This window comes from Streptopelia decaocto (genome assembly GCF_964273445.1).
Source record: "Streptopelia decaocto genome assembly, chromosome: 4".
Classification (NCBI taxonomy): domain Eukaryota; kingdom Metazoa; phylum Chordata; class Aves; order Columbiformes; family Columbidae; genus Streptopelia; species Streptopelia decaocto.
Genome location: NC_138658.1, coordinates 37,872,493 through 37,889,206, shown reverse-complemented (window position 1 = coordinate 37,889,206; position 16,714 = coordinate 37,872,493). Strand labels below are relative to the sequence as shown.

Below are 16,714 nucleotides of genomic sequence, written 5' to 3'. Positions count from 1 at the left end.
TCCAGATATAGGAAGTTCTACTCACTATCAAACACAAAAAAAGTGTGATAAGATATGCATACCTCCCTTCCTGTCCTCTTTGATACCTTGGTTAGAATCAAGACAAAGAAGCAAAGTATGCAGTTGCCTGCAGGTATGCTTCCTTATGTTTAAAATTCTACAGCATCAGATGTGCACCCTGTATTGGATGCTCCCTACCAAAGAAGGTACAGTTAATTCTAAATTTGTGGGTTTTTTGTAACTATTGAATTAGATGTCATTTGATTTTCAGTGATGCTTTATGAAGAAATCTTCTGGTTTTTAAGTGAAGCTGGTGGTATTAGTTTAGAGAAGAGAGTCAAACTGACTCATCAGTGAACTACTGAACTCTCTTTAACAGGTGAGATGTTACAGATAATCGTGCAAAATATTCAGCCAGTCAGCGGAATGTGGACCTGGGAGGAAGCGAGTGTGAAGAGCCAAAACAACCAGCCTTTGATGATGATGCAAGCATGCATATAAAATCAAAAGCTGTCAGTGAGACAACTGAGGGAACTGCTGAAACAATGATTCATCCAAGTGGATTACTAGAAACAACAACTTCAGACTGTTTGGAATACAATTTCTGGCTTTGTTGCCGAAACTTGACTGGATCCAAAGAATCTGCATATGAAAGACAGGAGGTTTTTTTTGTGATGCTTTCACAAAAGGCTCTGAAATTTGAAGATGTCATATAAGCAATCTAACACATACATTACTTGCTTTGAAATTTGGGCAAGAGTAAAAGTTGGCTATGACCCATGGAAGTTAGGTGATAAATCTGTCATTGAGAAAATTTTTTCAATAACATTAACTGTGTTGTTTCACAGGTCATACAGACAGAAATAAAGGCAGATCTGGCGTGCAAAATTAGGATCTAACAGAACCAATCAATCTCGATTTTACTTTACATAACAAGAAGAAGGGAGGGTGATGCACAAAACAAAAAAAAACAATGAGCAGATTAATTAACTTTGTTGTCACCCTCAAATCCTAAAATAATCCAAAGAGCCTAGAAAGTAGGGAAGTTTATGTTGATACAAATAGTTTTAGAGGAGGCATTAGATATCTTTTATATTGAATTGGTGTAATAATTATGTATAATATACTTTTGAAAAAATACATACACATGGACAAGTACAATACATAATATTGAGGAATTAACACAAAACTTTTATTATTTTGAGGTAACTGTACTTACTGTGTTGAGATTATATTGTACAGTTTTGTGATGAGTGGTTGTATAATTTACATGTAAACAAGTCATTATCACATTCTTATTTCGATTTTTAACAGGATTATACAATTTAAGTCCTAAACTGAAAACAATCTTTTGAGTGAGTCTCAGGAACTGAAACTTAAAAACATCATCTTGGGACATGCTGTCTATGAGTATTTAGTCACAGAGTAAACTGCCTCAGAAGCCCATAAAAGTTACCATATCTCCTTTGCAGACATCCAGGTGTGTTTGATCAAGAACCCTTTTCTTAACTTTCTTCTGCAAGTTGAATGGATGGTGTAATATGCCAGCAAGCAGTGAAACCTAGAGAGTTTCCTGTGTAGCTGATTTTGATGCTCTCCATTTTCATGGTAACTTGTACTGGTGGGAGTTAAGAGTGAGTTTGCAGTTTTGGGAGTTACACAGAAGCGATGGCAGAGACTATGCTTAGGGTTGTTGGTGTCCATTGACTTTGAACCTCGAGGAAGTAAATTAGTAAATATGATTTACCAAAACTTATAACAACAGTAAGCTTTCATCTGTCAAAGCTCCATTTACTTCATTTATACAATTATTTAACTAATAAAGCTTATGAGAATATATATTTTTTTTTCTTGGAGATATCCAGAACATAAAATATATATATAATATCTATTTCTTACAGGGAAAGAGGCCTAAAAGAAGGGTCATTCACACTACATATGTTTGTATAACAATTATTTTGCTTCTTGGCTAGTACAAAGACAATGGGACTCGGCAGAGGAATGGCAAAGGCATATGAGAGAATCAGTGTTCTAGGTGGTATTATTCTTAGACAGTTTAATTAGCAATTGAGTGGTGAATATTCTTTTACAAAGGTTGTTTATTCAAAATATTATAATTTTGGATAGTAGCTGATACTGAAAATAAATAAATTTGTTTCAAAAATCTGAATAATACAAGAGAAAAAAGGTTTCATTTAGTCTGAATATGTGAGGTAGTCAATTGAATATCGCTGCTGGTTTTTGTGTTTGTTTATTAACTAATTTGCATGTAAGATGAAGTACATAGGCATCCTTTACTCAGAACATAGTTTAAAGAGTACCCAAAGCCTTAACATCATTTTGTCCTTGGACATGTTTTCTTCACTGTATGTGGGTATGTTTCATGACTACTGTGTTACTACTGGTGTTATATGTGCTAACTGTGATTTTATTTTGAAAACATTTTATATGAGAGAAAATGAGAAATGTACATCAAATTTATAAAGCAATGAGAATGGAATTTCTGGAAGACATTTAGCATTTGTTAACTAAAATTTTGCAAATACTTTTTATGTTATTTGATTTATTGGTAGAATTCAAAAGCAGAAAAAAAATATAGAAGAAAAGGATAAAAGATCAGAAACAGTGGAAAAGCCTTTGCATTGATAACCAAATGACACATAGTTTTAGGTCTGAAGTAAATAAGATAAAAGATTTCCTGGAAAACTGTCAAAATGATTCTGTGAAATGTACAGCAGAAATGTCTGGTTTGAATGTCTGTTTTCAACTGTGGAATGAACAATCCCTAGATAAAAGTAAGTGTACATATTTTTGTGGTTTCTTTGGAGGGGTTGGCAGGAATTAAGTGTAAGAAGACTGTGCAAGGACATCCCAATAAACTGCCTGTTGTAATGGCAGAGTGTTTTCATACTAACAGTAGAGTTTTGTGTGCAGCTCAAGTCACTCCAGGAAATCAGTTTGAGGGGGAGACATATTCTGTATTTGAGGAGCTTTCTAGGCATTACAGTAATTCATCAGTTTGGCATCATCCGAGTTTTGTAAGTAGGTTTTTTTTTGTACAATGCATAACCTTTGCTATGTGCCTCTCCTTAGTCAGACAGCTAATTGGAAAAGGTTTGTTAGCTGCAATAAAGAGGTTATTATTGATGGGGGTGGTGTTCCTGTAGCTGTTACTAATGCAGAACAAATAAACCCCGGTTTATAAAAAATCTTTAACTAATGCTTGAAAAGGGGCACTACCAACTTTCTCACTCAAAGCTAGAGAGCAATTGCTTTGTTGCCCTCAAACCAAACATGTACACATGTTTATTCTGTCAGGGCAGCTAATAAAGCTGATTGTGCTATTGGAAAGGGCAGTACAAAGAACAGGTGGATATTACAATTTATTGCTTAGCAGCCTGTTTTTTTCCAGTATTACATTCTTACGTCAGTCGACTAACTTGCTCCTGATATCTCAGAACTGGCTTGACCCTGAATACCCTTGACATTACAGCTCACCTGACTACATTGTGAAATGCATATTCCCCTTGGATAAACTCAGAAATGTCAACAGTCCCTTACAAAAATAACATTAAATATAGAACTATGCCAATATAAATCCTTAATGAAACGGTACGTCTGCATAATTTGTCAAATCAACACCATTTCAGAATGCTAAATATTCTTATTTTTCATCCCTAATCCATTTCATAATCCTTTTTCCATCTGACAGGATTCACATGTAAAATTAAATGCCAAAATTTTCTGCCCTTCATTGACCTCTCAGATCCTATATACTGTCCTGGAAGTATTAACATCCACAAGTTACAGTACGGTGTAAATTCAATATACTTTTATTTACCCAAGACCCTTCTGACAGCACACTTCACTTTAAGGCATAGTCCTGGGTATTACTGAATTGACATTTTGCTAGGATAGAAAATGAAATTGCATTTTTGAACCCTTCTTTTCAGATGCCTGAATGAGCTGGGCAGCATGGACTAAGTGTGCTGGGAAATATAATTTTCTAGAATGTTCCACTGCCCAAAATAAGAAAACTTGTAAAATCCAGCATGCTCCAGCTGAAAGACATGTACTAAAAGATTTTTTCTTTTAAAACTATTTATCTGGAATGATAATAGTTATTTACACAGATAAAAGTAATATTAGGATATTCATTGTTTTGTCTTTCTGCTCTCTTGAACACAGTGTCTGAAAAACAAGACAGTTCCCAGCATTCGATCACCAGTGACAAAGGGACCATAGTCCAAGATATCCTGTTCTAACATTGTTTTCATTGAACATCTGATAAATGTATAAGAAATGTGCAGTATAGAAGATATATTCACATTTTGTAAAATACTCTTTTGCTAGATTTGCAAGCTCAGGAAGGTACCAAATACTGTCTTCAAGTGTAAGCTCCAGAAACAGTAAAAAATAACAAAATACATGGGCCTTATCTTTATGTCAACTTTAATTCTTGGAAATTAATACACAGATACTAAAACTTGCTTGAAAAGCAATTCAGCCAAAGCTACTGTGAGGGACCTGAGTGTAGTAACTGGGATTAACTGTCCTGACCACTCTTACCTGGATCCATCCCCTACACTCCCCAAGACATGGGGCTCCATTTAAGCTCTGTTGGCTTGCAGCTGACTTGTCTTAGCCCTGTTCCTGAGTTACTGCATGGGGTTCCTCGGCTGACCTTGGCCTATTGCTTTGTCCGGTGATGACTGGGCTGTTGGTGGGACCCTTTCCTGTCACCGCTCTGCTGCATCAGGACTGTGAGGTTGCTGCCTGCCCTGTGCTCTCAGTTCGGCCACCAGCTGGGAATGACTCTGCTCCCCAGCCGCTGTACTGATCTGTTGTTGTGGCTGTATCATAGTGAACTTCAATTATAGAGTTTAATTTTATTATAGTATTTCATGTTGCTTCTAGCTGCTCAGAAACGAATGTAAAATGTGGTTTTCTTTAGGTAATTCATCACGAACTCTCAGAAGTTTTTGCTGCTGAATTAAATGAGTAAAAAAACAGAACAGTGGAGAACTTTGGCCAGTTCCTATTGATTGTGTCTAGAATAGCTGATACGAAACAAGAAAACTGACTTTCTCTTCTAGAAATGACTAGGTAAATATTCTGTTTTTATAAGCAGACAAACTTCAGCAGACTGCTGTATGGATTGCAGGAAGACTTGGAGGACTACCTGTGTGCTTGTGTGGGGTGAAAACAATCTCATGTAATCTCAGGCTTACAGTGCTCATGTTCTCTTACCATGGTTGTTCTTTCTCTAATCAAAACTTGTTTGCTTATTGTGTCCCCACCCAGTGTACCAAGGCAGTTTTCCTCTGTTGCAATCAATCATGAGATGGAAAGAGTAAGGCATGTTCAGTGTGGTTAGTCCATGCACTTGATGCATATGTAATGTGGGAGTATTCAGAGACTTCAGTAGGCTGTTACAAATAATCTGTACTGAATCGGTACAATTATATTGTACTTACAGGTAGAGTTTAGCCGAAATCTTGGTAAGCTTTCACTAGGACTTCAAACACACATGTCTAACACCAAAGCTAATTAAAATTTTTCTGCCCTATACATTGTGTTACATGAATTTTGCAGCTGGCCCATGCCAGCTGAGGAAAGATGCTGGGAAACAAAGTATAGAATTACAAGGGTAAGTATTTATTAATGTGCATGGGGTGTCCCAGCCAAACTGGGGAAGGCTGTATGAGGTTTTACACAGGCTTCCTATGCCCTTCAAGTGTTTGGCTACAACACAATTTGACTTATCATTAATTAACGCATACACTACCTACTATTAATCATAGAAAAGCTTTGTCAAATAACTGTATTTCTGCAGTGTCATCATCCATCAGTGTTCTTGCTCCTTGTCCATCGATCCGGATGTCCTTGGAGTCAGTCTTGCTGTAGGACCTACCTATAACATCAGATGCTGGGAAGCCTTCAAAGAGTGCTGGAGGGACTAGGATACTGGCATTACCTTGGTTGTCCAAGGGTATCTTTTATCCTTCATGGACAGCTCTGAAAACCAGAGTCCTTATTTCTAGGGCTGGGCTGTCTTTATGGTGTTTGCGATGAGGTGGTGTCCTTTAGTTTGCTTTTCTTGGATGTGAACAACGTCAAAGCCTCCAGTAAAATTCCACTGCCTCATTAGACTGTAGTGTATAAAATAAGCTAACTTATGTTAACAAAGTGAATATGCTTTCACACTATAAAACCTGATTGATATAATAGTTACCAAAGGAGATTTTCATAACAGTTGTGTGTACAGCCTTTTAAAATAGAGGTTTCTAAACAAACAGAAAAATAATACTAGCTAAAAATAGTCCCATTTTCCCCTAAAATTATTCTCAATAATCGCTGAAAGATTTGAATTTTAAGCAATAACTATTTATCCTGAGACAAAGAGCATACTTGTGAAATCTCAGATCAGTTTCATTTTCACAGAAATTACAAGTGGGTGAGAACAGCGACTCTGTACATACAAAGTGAAGAAAGATTTACCAGGGTGTAAAAAGAATCTATTAAAAAAATAGATGAAGAAAATGAATTTTTTCTTCTTGAATAAAAAGGCTTCAACATTTAAGTTTTTTTTTTTTTTATAACTTGAAATGGATAGAGATAGTGCTTAAATAGCACTAGTATCAAGAAGTTTTTTGTATGGTTTGGAGAAGTGTGAGTGTAAATACGGCTACATTTATATTTTATGTCATTTCTGTTTAGACTTCTCTGGTAATGAATGCACTGATTCAAAACTGGCATCTTAATGGCTTGTAATAATGGACAAACAGCTATTTCACCTTTTGCATTCTTGTCTGGAAATAACGCTAATTGCTTATATGGCAAGTATAAGCTCATGCAGAAAGTGTCAATGTGGTAAGTACGTAATTAGTAGGCTTCTAAGGACACATTTCATATCCAGAATGGATATATTTCAGAATATGCACATGAAATTATATAGATAGTATTTTATTAATGGTTTTGAGGACGTCAATCTGCTTGACAAACATGTAGGGAATCTAATTTCAAATCAGCCACATGAGAAAGGCATTCTTATTTTATGAAGAACACTTTTCTGTTTAATGTCAAATTATTTGTCTCTCCTTTTACAGCCACATGCAATTTAGTGATGATCAACATATTTTATCCCCAGAAAAGTTTATTTCATGCCCTTAACTTCAATAGTATATGTTCCCATCCGGTATATGAACAGACACATGGACACAGAACAGGTAGCCTGCTCACCCAGGAAGGTTTAATGAGCAGACAGGACAGCCTGTGCTGGTGCAGGTGCATGGCTAGGCAAGCATTCTGCCCAGCAACCTGTTTACATGCAATCATTAGCCTCTTGCCTCCCTATCACTCTGTTTTCCCAAGCTTGTTCACCCACCTAAACCACCTTGATATCTTCCTCTTCCAGAGCAAAACCACTGTTGGGATCCTGCTCTAGTCTCTTGCTTACCATTGTGCTAAGAAAGCAGAGTAATTTTTCAATGGAGAATGGGCCGAAAACCCACTTCAGAAATCTCACATGAATGGGTAAATCACCATAAGCAGATGCAGATCCCTAGAGTTCATGAGAGGCTTGTTCCTTATTCCTATAAACTGAATAGAAATGTATCAAAATCTAGCTGATCTTAAAAATTGGAACTGTAATACTTGGATATTGGAGAGCTCTTCATGATGAGGTTCAGGAAAAACTGACAAGATGAACATAACCGAAGTTTCACCATTTAGAAAGTTAAATGAGAAAATGCACAGTAAAAATATTAATAAAAAATATTTGATAATTCTTAATAACTCCTAATTTAAAAATTTAGCGTGTTCCTAATAACTCTGAAAACTAAGCAAAGAATTTTTCTTCTACATAGAAGCATGTACACATTTAGTAATTTCCTTTCATTTTCCAGTGTTTCTTTAAGTGACCTCTGAGAAATGTGGTTAAAGTTCTATGGCTGGTGTTAGACCAGACAAGAGAAGGTTCCTTATGGTACGGCCTTTACACTAACTACCATTTGAAAAGTAATCAAAGCACTACCAGATTTCTTATCACTACTTTCTGTACTTTGTGTTGGTACAGTAAGGTTAATGAAAGAAATTAAAATATTTGTATATTTAATTGCATCATTGGGTCAAAAATTTCTCCCATTCAGACATGTACTAGTCTTTCCACCATCTGTATTGAATTTAGGGCTAGATTCCAAAACCAGTTGAGACACAACTTATGCAAAATTTGGATTTATACATTTATTTAAAGGAGAGAGCTTAGCTTAGCTTAAGATAGGTGGCTCCTGACAGCTTCAAGTAAGTGTTTGGGAATTTTTATTGTACCCCTTGAGGTGAATTAAATACCCATTTGTGCTTAAGTATAAAGTGATTTAATGGACAATGCATTGTACAGGATCCTACCACCACAAGCAGTTCTACAGGGGCTGTGCAAACTTGTGGCATGAGCCAATTCCTTCTACACGCTTGCGCCAGCACCAGTCATATCATTACAAATGGATACTGTAGCATTTGCTATTTTATAAACAAGGGAATTTGTTCTCCCTTATATAGAGTCATTCCATTTCTGGCATTCCTCTTTTGATTGTTTAACCCAGTTCTGGAGTTAGGCTTTCCTACTGCCAGGACTAGGTCATTCTTCAGTCTCCAATTACCATTGCTGAGCACTCACAGTTTGGATTTCCCCTTTGTGAGATGTCTCAAGTTAAAATTTCTGCAGCTGTCTTTCTGTACTAGATGGTTCCTGCCACCTGCTCAATGATTTGAGGCACCGTGATTCATGCTTGAAAGAATAGCTAGCTGTCTTGGATCCTCATCTCAAGCATGTATCTCTACCCTATCCCTCTTTGCCTCATGCATTATGTAGAGAGATCTAAAAGTGTGCAGTAGCTTGACCTTGGCCAGCTACCAGATGCTCACCAAGCTCTTCTCTCACTCCCCTCCCTCAACAGGAGGAGGGAGAAAATAAGATGGAAAAGCCTGTGGGTCAACACAAAGACAGGGAGATTTCTAACTATTTACTGTCACAGGCAAAACAGACTCAACTTGGGGAAAAAGAATTTAATTTATTGCCAATTAAAATAGATTTTGGTAGTGAGAAAGAAAAAAATAAATTTTTAAACACCACTTTCCCCATACTCTTCATTTTCTTACATCAATTTCACTCCTTCATTCTTGACTGCTCTGTCCCTCCCCATTCCCGGAGCAGTATGGGGGGATGAGGTCTGGGGGTTTAGTCAAGACATAACAGTTTTTCTTGACACTTTACCCCTTCTCCAGTGTGAGTTCTCTCCACGGGCTATAGTCCTTCAGCATAAACCTGCTCCAGTGTGGGCTTTCCATGGGCTGCAATTCTTTCAGGGCATATCCACCTGCTCCAGCATAGAGTCCTCCACAGGGGGACCTGGCCTTTGTGTTTTTATCACTCCTTTTTTTTTCCCTCCACCCTCGAGTTTTTGCTGTTGTTGGTTTTGGGTTTTGTTTGATTGCTTTTTCTTCGCTTTCTTAAACATGTTTTCATGGAGGTGGCATCAGGTTTCTCAGGAAAGTGTCTGGTCTGCCTTTTAGTCTGGTGAATAACAGACCTAAAACACACTTTTAGACAAAAATGGATCATCCAAAGGGATGGAGAATCGAATCTAATCGAACCTAATTGAAGGTTATATTAAAAACTGTTGAAGCATTGGGCTAAAGATCATCTCCCGTTTGATTTGAGGAATGGAAACAAGGAGTTCCAATTATTGCCCAGATTGTTACCAATGAAAGAAAGTGTGCTGAGAGGAGGGAGTAGGGGCCTTATCTTGGCTGGATAAACAAAACAATTCTGATATGCTGGAGCACTGTGGGTGTACTGTAGCATTCTTTGTACAGGTCTCAAAGGAAATGCAGGATGTAGAAAAGACCTCTGGACTGCTTACCTGCCAAGTGTTACGTGTCAGCTGTCCGCCAGAGAGGCTGCCAAAACGTTACCTGGATACATGAGGAGACTACTTACATATGTAACCCCAGTGGTTTCCTGTGTTGTATCCTGCACAAATATCTGATCTAAAGGGGAGCTGGGCTTTCCACTTCTCACCAAGACAATCTGATACATAAATTCTGGCTTCCGAAATGCTGTTTCAACAGTACTTGGGTACCCAGGTTCCCTAGCGAATTGAGGCTTCACTGTTTTCAACTGATAGGGATGCAGTACCATCCCTGCTAAAGGATTTGTTGGAAATGCTAGAAGTTATGTAAAGTATATGTCTTAGTTTCTACTTTAAGAAAGCAGGCTGGTAGGAGAATAGATTGTGGTGAATAAAGGGACAGAAATAGGAATTAATATTTTCTGCATTGTCTATTAAATCTGCATTAAAAATATTCTTAAGCAAAGCAGGCATAATGGCTCTTGGACTATTACCTGGAGCTGCGTAATTGAACGGAAGCAAGGAATTACCGGTCATAACTGGGCAGTGCCGTGTTCAGGACACATTCCTGCCGGCACCTCGGAAACGAGACCTGACTTTAGCAGCCGGGAACTGAAACCGAAACCTGCGGCAGCACCTTAAAGGCGCGGTAGCGGCCGGGCCGCTGCGGAGCGGGCGGCGGCCCCAGGTACTGCCCGGGCCGGGGCTTTGTTGAAGTTGCCGTTAGGTTTGCCTTTAGGCTGGGGTTTGGGGCTGAGACTGGGATTGGGGTTAGGGCTGTGGTGGGGTTTATGTCTGGAGGGGCTGTGGTGGGATTTAGGGATGATGCTGGAGCTCGGGTTGGGTTTGCATTAGGGTTGCAGTTGGTTTAGTTAGACAAAGGGGCTGGGCAGCGTGCAGGGGAACATCTGGGACTTTGCAGGCAGCAAGGCAGCACCCTCCAGGGTGGAGGGGCAACGGGGGCCCACACTGTAGCCCCAGGCACCTCAGTTCTCAGTGTGTGCACTGCAGAAAAGCGCTGATGTAGCAAAGTATTTAAGCCTTATTTATTTATTTATTTATTTATTATTACTACCTCCCTGAGAGTCCCTTTGTGTAAAGCACAAAACAGATATCTAATGCTCCTCTTTAGTAAACTTTAAGAAAGACAAAAGTTGATGTTTATAGTTGATAAAAATATTTATTGATTTTATGAAATGAAAATATGTCTTGCAAGAATGTTCACAAAATGTTTTCTGATTTTTCTTGAAGCTTTATACTAGTGTGATTATGAAGTAGATAACTTAATGGTTGAAGCCTCAGAGCATACCATGTTTCCTGAAAAATATCTCTTGATTACTTAGTTTTCTTTTTTTTTTTTTTTTAATGCCAGAATCAAGATCTGTGATGGATTCTGCAGAAGATAATTTCAAGAAAGTAATTCATAATGATGCAAATGAGAATATTGGTAATTATGATAAGGTTAGTGAGTGTAGCAACAGTGAGAAAATAGGTTTCATTCCAACAAAGGAAGATGAAGAGACTGGGAGTACAAGTGACAGTGATGATGAGGATGACACCAGTGACGAAGCAGAAGGAGCTGTTATGCAGCTGCTTAAAGAAGGGAAAGACAGAGAAAAAGAAGTCAAAGATCAACATTACAGAAACACTTACAGTATCTTGACCACTGAAGAAGTGACACAGCAGGCATCACAAACTGAAGGCAAGGATTTGAGAGTTCTCCAGCACAAACGTGGTTCCCAAAGATGTGGTGAGGAGCTGTTATTAGCTTATGCTTGTGTCAATAGCTTTTATTGCAGTGTCTTACCTTTTGGCTCTTTTGTAACTAATTGATGAGTTATGGTTATGTGGTTCTATCAATAACTGTGTGTGTGGTTGTTTTAGGAAAAAAAAAACATGATGAATTTCTGGAGAACTTGAGGCTACACATTTGGTTATCCCTATCAAGAGCTCAGTAAGTACAGTGGGGTTTGTGGAAAGAAATGTAATAAAATAGTTTATTTGAACTAAGTAGACATCACAGTGTAGTATGCCTCGGAGAAAAAAAAAACTATGTGCTCGTCCGCTAGGTTTGTGGAAAATCAGGAGACAGAAGGCATGCTTATGATTTCATACTTCCTCCAGCCATATGAAGGAAGATTCCTAATACAACAGCAAGTCTGCCTGAGAGTGGAGATCATCTGTACATTTTAGGAACTGATCTACAATTTTAATTATTGCTATTTTTTCTTTTTCAAATTCTCTGCCATGCTTTTTTGGAGCACATTTCCTCATGTGTTTTAAGGCTTCTACTTTTACAGCATTTAAAACAGTTTTCCTATGAAATTTTCCTTTTCATATATACCTTCTGTGTATGTTTGTCTGTTCTAATGCACGATCTTCTGCATCTTCAGATTCCAATTCCTTTCCCTGTGTGATATAGAAAAGGATTAGCAATAGTGCTGTTCACATTGATGGTTAAATGTCTTCCCTGCAGTCTGGAGCTGACATGCTAAAGAGATTAGTATTGATTAAAGGCAGGCAATTTAAATGTGTATGACAGTAGTTCACTGAAGTTTTGTTAATGGAAGTCTGCTCATTGTGTCAGATAACAAACTGGGCCTGTAAACCAGAGGCTGTTGATTCCAACTAGAAAGGAAAGCTGAGTCTTCCCAGGTGTGGATCTAAGGAGATATGTGTCAGGCATTCTTGACAGCCTTGAAGAAAACAAATATATTCTTACCATTAGAATAATGATGATCTCATACTATTACATTAGTATTGTAATAACGTAATAGACTTCTTGGTCAGTCCTGGGTAAAACGTCATGTCCCTGGACTTCCATGGATTCTTAAAGAGGTGCAGAATGCAGTCAGTTTCTATGATGTATTAAAAACTACCGAAGTGCTTCCTGTTTATACTTGCCATCTTCAGTGAAGAGGATTTGTTTCCAGTTTGACGTAAGACTGATTAAGGCAAATCAACTTTCACAGTCTTCCGAAATGGGAAGAGGATGAAGTCTTTTGATTCTTAGGTCTCTTGAAGGAATGTAGTGTGATGATTTGATTCCTCTTGCTGCTAAGGTATTTTTCTTGCCATAGACATTCCTTGGATGAGGGAGGGAGTTGTCACTGTCATGATACTTGTTGGTAACCCACTTGCTATTTTTAGTTGGAAACTCAGGCAGGAAGGCCCCCAAAATACATTTTGTGGTTATCTTCTGTGGGGTATTTCTTATAGAACAGATAACACTTTCCGCATAAGCGTACACGGACAACAGTTGCCACGTAAGTCACAGAAGTCTCTGATGATACAAAAGTATCTGGAGGTGTAAAGGAGACAATTGCCAATGCATTCAATAACTGAAAGGATTGCAAGATATTTAGGAGTAACCTTAGATCCAAGAAATATAATTTGCTATTGACTTAATTGATTGAATTTATACCTGTAATGTTTAGTTAACAAAGACATCTATTTTAAAGCAAGCAAATTTCTTCTGTTTCATGTCCCCAACTTTTCTTGGAGTAGTGTTATATACATGCTATTTCTTTTTCTTCCAGGTATGTCAGTCTGTTTAAAGACTTTGTTGAGTCCGAATTCTTTGTAATAGATGGGGATTCTTTACTACTTATGTTTTCAGATGAGAAAACACAATATCTAAACTTCTTCTATCAAATTGAATGCTTCCTGCAGGATTTCACTGAAAAAGGAGCAAAATACATCATTGTTTTCTTCAAGGTAATGAACAAGTAATATTTCTTTGCTGTTTAAACCACTGCACTCCTTCAAAAACCAACTGCTTGATTCTGTTTGGTCAACAAATGTCACTGAATAATTTAATCATTTTTATTTCCCACAGGATGCAGAACAGATGTACTTTCCATATCCTCATTTTCTTTTCTTACGCACTGCATTGATAAAACACCTGAGGCATAACACTGGCACCACTGTTCATACAGAATTTTCCAATTGTTTATCATCTGAATGGGAGATTTTCCTCAAGAAAAGCTACCCTTACTTCATAATTGTATCAGATATAGGATTGACCTCTCTCCAAGCAGACTATTTATATATTTTAATGGCTCATTCATTGTCAAAGAAAATCAATGTTGTGCTTGCTTCAGGACAGGAGTGTGATATTCTTAGAGTTTATGGATATCATGTTGAGAGTGCATATAAACACAGAGCATTTTTTCAAAAGGTAAGTTACAAAACTTCGTTGTTGGTTTACAATAATGATGTTAGTTCTACTTAGCAGTTTTAATTAAAATATCTCAATATGAGTGTTATATTTTACATTGAAATTATAAAGCACTGATACTTGGCTAATTTTATGTATCTTTAATCTACTAGTCTTTAAATCCTTAACAGGTCTGGTGGTAATTTCCTGCACTGTTCTCTGTAGTCTCATTCCACATCCTTTTATTTGTAGTCTCAAATACACCCTTTCCCATATCTTCAGTATCTTCGTTGACTTGTAATTGCCAGACAAGACCAGCATTTAGGCCAGGAATGTGATTTTTAAATGAGTTTTATTGAGAATAGATGTTTCTTGGAGGCTGAGGACTGTTCTATATCCGAATGGTTTCTGGATGTGGCTGGTAGTCCCTGATGCATTGCATCTGTTGACTTTTGCATATAACTTTGAATTCTGCACTTCTTAGCATGAACGAGATCTGCGATATGCCTGTGCAAACCTAGTCAGGTATCAAGAGCCATCCATGTGTCTGTATGAACATCTCAAGCTGAGCCCGAAAAGCATACAAAAAGAGGTAATTGGACGTCTTTGATGCTTTTTGTTTTTTTCTCCTCAGGTTGACTGTCTTTCTCTATTCCTTTACCTGAAATTCTTTCCTAGCCCGAACTGGGGGCTCTCTTCCTTATTCTGAAGTGTCACTCTGAATCTGAGAAGGTCTCCACTGTGCCAACTCTTCCTCACAGCAGCTTGAAGTTGCCTCTTTCTTTAACGTTCACTGGGGTAGGATGATTCAGCTGAAAGCTGATCGGTGCGATGGCCCTTAAAGGATGTTTCCATCTTGGTGACTGCCTTTATGTTGTAGAAGATGGGAACCAGCCCATTCGTCAGAAAAACACCATCTATGGCATAAATCCACTCTTAGCTGCCGGGGGGGGGGTTGTGGCCTCACCCCCACGGCAGTGGGTGGCTCCTGGAGGCAGAGGTGGGAGGATGCCTTCAGCAGCAGTGGGCAAGAGTTGGTGCTGCTGCCAGCAGCAACCTTGTCTGTAGAGACATCTGCAAACCTAAACCTCGCTGTTGCAGCTGCCAAGGCTTGCACATTGTGAATTATAAAATTATTCACAATCTGGGATTTTTATTTTTATTAAGAGCTTGATTACAATTGCAGAGTTTGTGCTTGCAGGAATAAAGTGATGGATTCATTAATCTTTGTTAACCTTAAAAATTTGGTAGGTTTAGATAAATATTTTGCCTTTAGTGCCTAATATACCCCTGCCATTTTCCTCAGTGTTAGGTTACACTGTAGTGTTGTGACTGTACTTGTGCTCCTGCAGAGAATAGCAGCAAGGCTCCCTTGGACTTCAGTGGGAACGACACTGGTCCAGTAAGCTGACTTTTTTCAGTCCAGAAAAAAATGGTGTTACTTAGAAAGCATTTTAAAGTCGGTAGAAACACATCTGCCTGGCTACCTTATCTTTCCTGAGGCAAGTTCAATAATTAGATACCCCGGGAGCAGACAAACATCGGGGCACAGCGAGGGCAGGTGGCTGCTCCCTCAGGACCCAGCCAGCGGGATCTCCCCTGGAGGCAATCAGGCAGGGGCTGGTAGCCAGGGCCTGTCCCGCTGCCCTGGCCAGGAGCAGGGCAGCTGGGGGGCAGTTGCAACCCCCAGCTTTGGGCACACCCCTGGGAAAGGGCTGAGGCCAGACCAGGCTGTTGGCCTGCTGGGCTGTGGGGAGCTGGAGACTGGCACTGCTGCAGCATCTCTGGGGCAGGGACTGATGGCCTCGAGGGGCTGAAATGGGGCCCTGGGCAGCTGGGGGCAGGCCCCAGGGGTTGGGCAGGGTTAGTCAGGGCTGTTGGTCCCCTCAAGAACATGACAAAAAAAGAGCTATTTTTACAAATGATTGTGCCCACTTTTCCTTTTGTAGTTTTCATATCTTCTTTTTCTCTTCTCTGATGGAACTTTGTGGGGGTTTTTTTTGTAATTTTTATTATAGTGGTTGGCTATGCTGTTCATAATGTTATGACTACAGGTTCACCAGGCTGTCCTTCTGTTGAAACAACTGTGGCCTGAAGGATCTGACATTCGGCGTGTGGTCTGTGTTCTTTCTTGTGCTGTGGGATTAACAATATACAGCAACATGTTGGAAAATGCAGATACTTCCACGGGAGCAAAGACAAAGCAATCAGCAAGAGTAAGAATTTTTTAAATATTTTTTCAGCACAGTGATCATAAGCATTTTGCTAACAGGAGAGAGATGGCTGTCTTTCTAGATCCCAAGCTAAAGAGAGGCCTGGATGATTCTTTAGTGGCTGCACTCAGTAAGTGGTCTGGTTCAGACAATTACTGTGGCCACAGCTTCTCCAAAGGTACGTGATCTGTCTGTGGGCGGCACTGTGCCCCATGCTGCAGTGGCTATTCCTGGGCAAAGTTTTCCCTTAGGAGCAATTACTGCCATAGGAGGTTTTACCTAAGAAGGTGGTTGCAGCTCATTATTTTTATTTTCCTGATGTTCAGTAGCATACTAGTTTTTACAGGAGAACACACTTTTCCTCAGGTTAGCAAGACACGTCAGAAGAAAGGTTTCTTTCTAGATATGATCCTGACACCATTTTTGTGACCATA

The 16,714-nt window shown here is 38.9% G+C and overlaps 1 protein-coding gene across 5 annotated transcripts in view; it reads left to right on the top strand.

Moving 5' to 3' along the window:
- Nucleotides 1–2,859: 2,859 nt before the first annotated feature.
- Nucleotides 2,860–16,714, top strand: part of LOC309438651 (putative ATP-dependent RNA helicase DDX60) — a gene marked incomplete at its 5' end in the record, with an annotated part of 54,561 nt that continues 40,706 nt past the window's right edge. For 3 of the 5 annotated variants that reach the window (XM_082050323.1, XM_082050320.1, XM_082050324.1), the window contains 6 exons: nucleotides 11,274–11,658; nucleotides 11,793–11,862; nucleotides 13,448–13,625; nucleotides 13,747–14,088; nucleotides 14,552–14,659; nucleotides 16,122–16,283. In XM_082050323.1, the coding sequence (XP_081906449.1) occupies nucleotides 11,274–11,658; nucleotides 11,793–11,862; nucleotides 13,448–13,625; nucleotides 13,747–14,088; nucleotides 14,552–14,659; nucleotides 16,122–16,283 (1,245 nt within the window). Of the gene's footprint in view, nucleotides 3,039–10,522; nucleotides 10,597–11,273; nucleotides 11,659–11,792; nucleotides 11,863–13,447; nucleotides 13,626–13,746; nucleotides 14,089–14,551; nucleotides 14,660–16,121; nucleotides 16,284–16,714 lie in introns of those variants that run through there. The other 2 variants (XM_082050322.1, XM_082050321.1) reach the window with 2 other exon arrangements.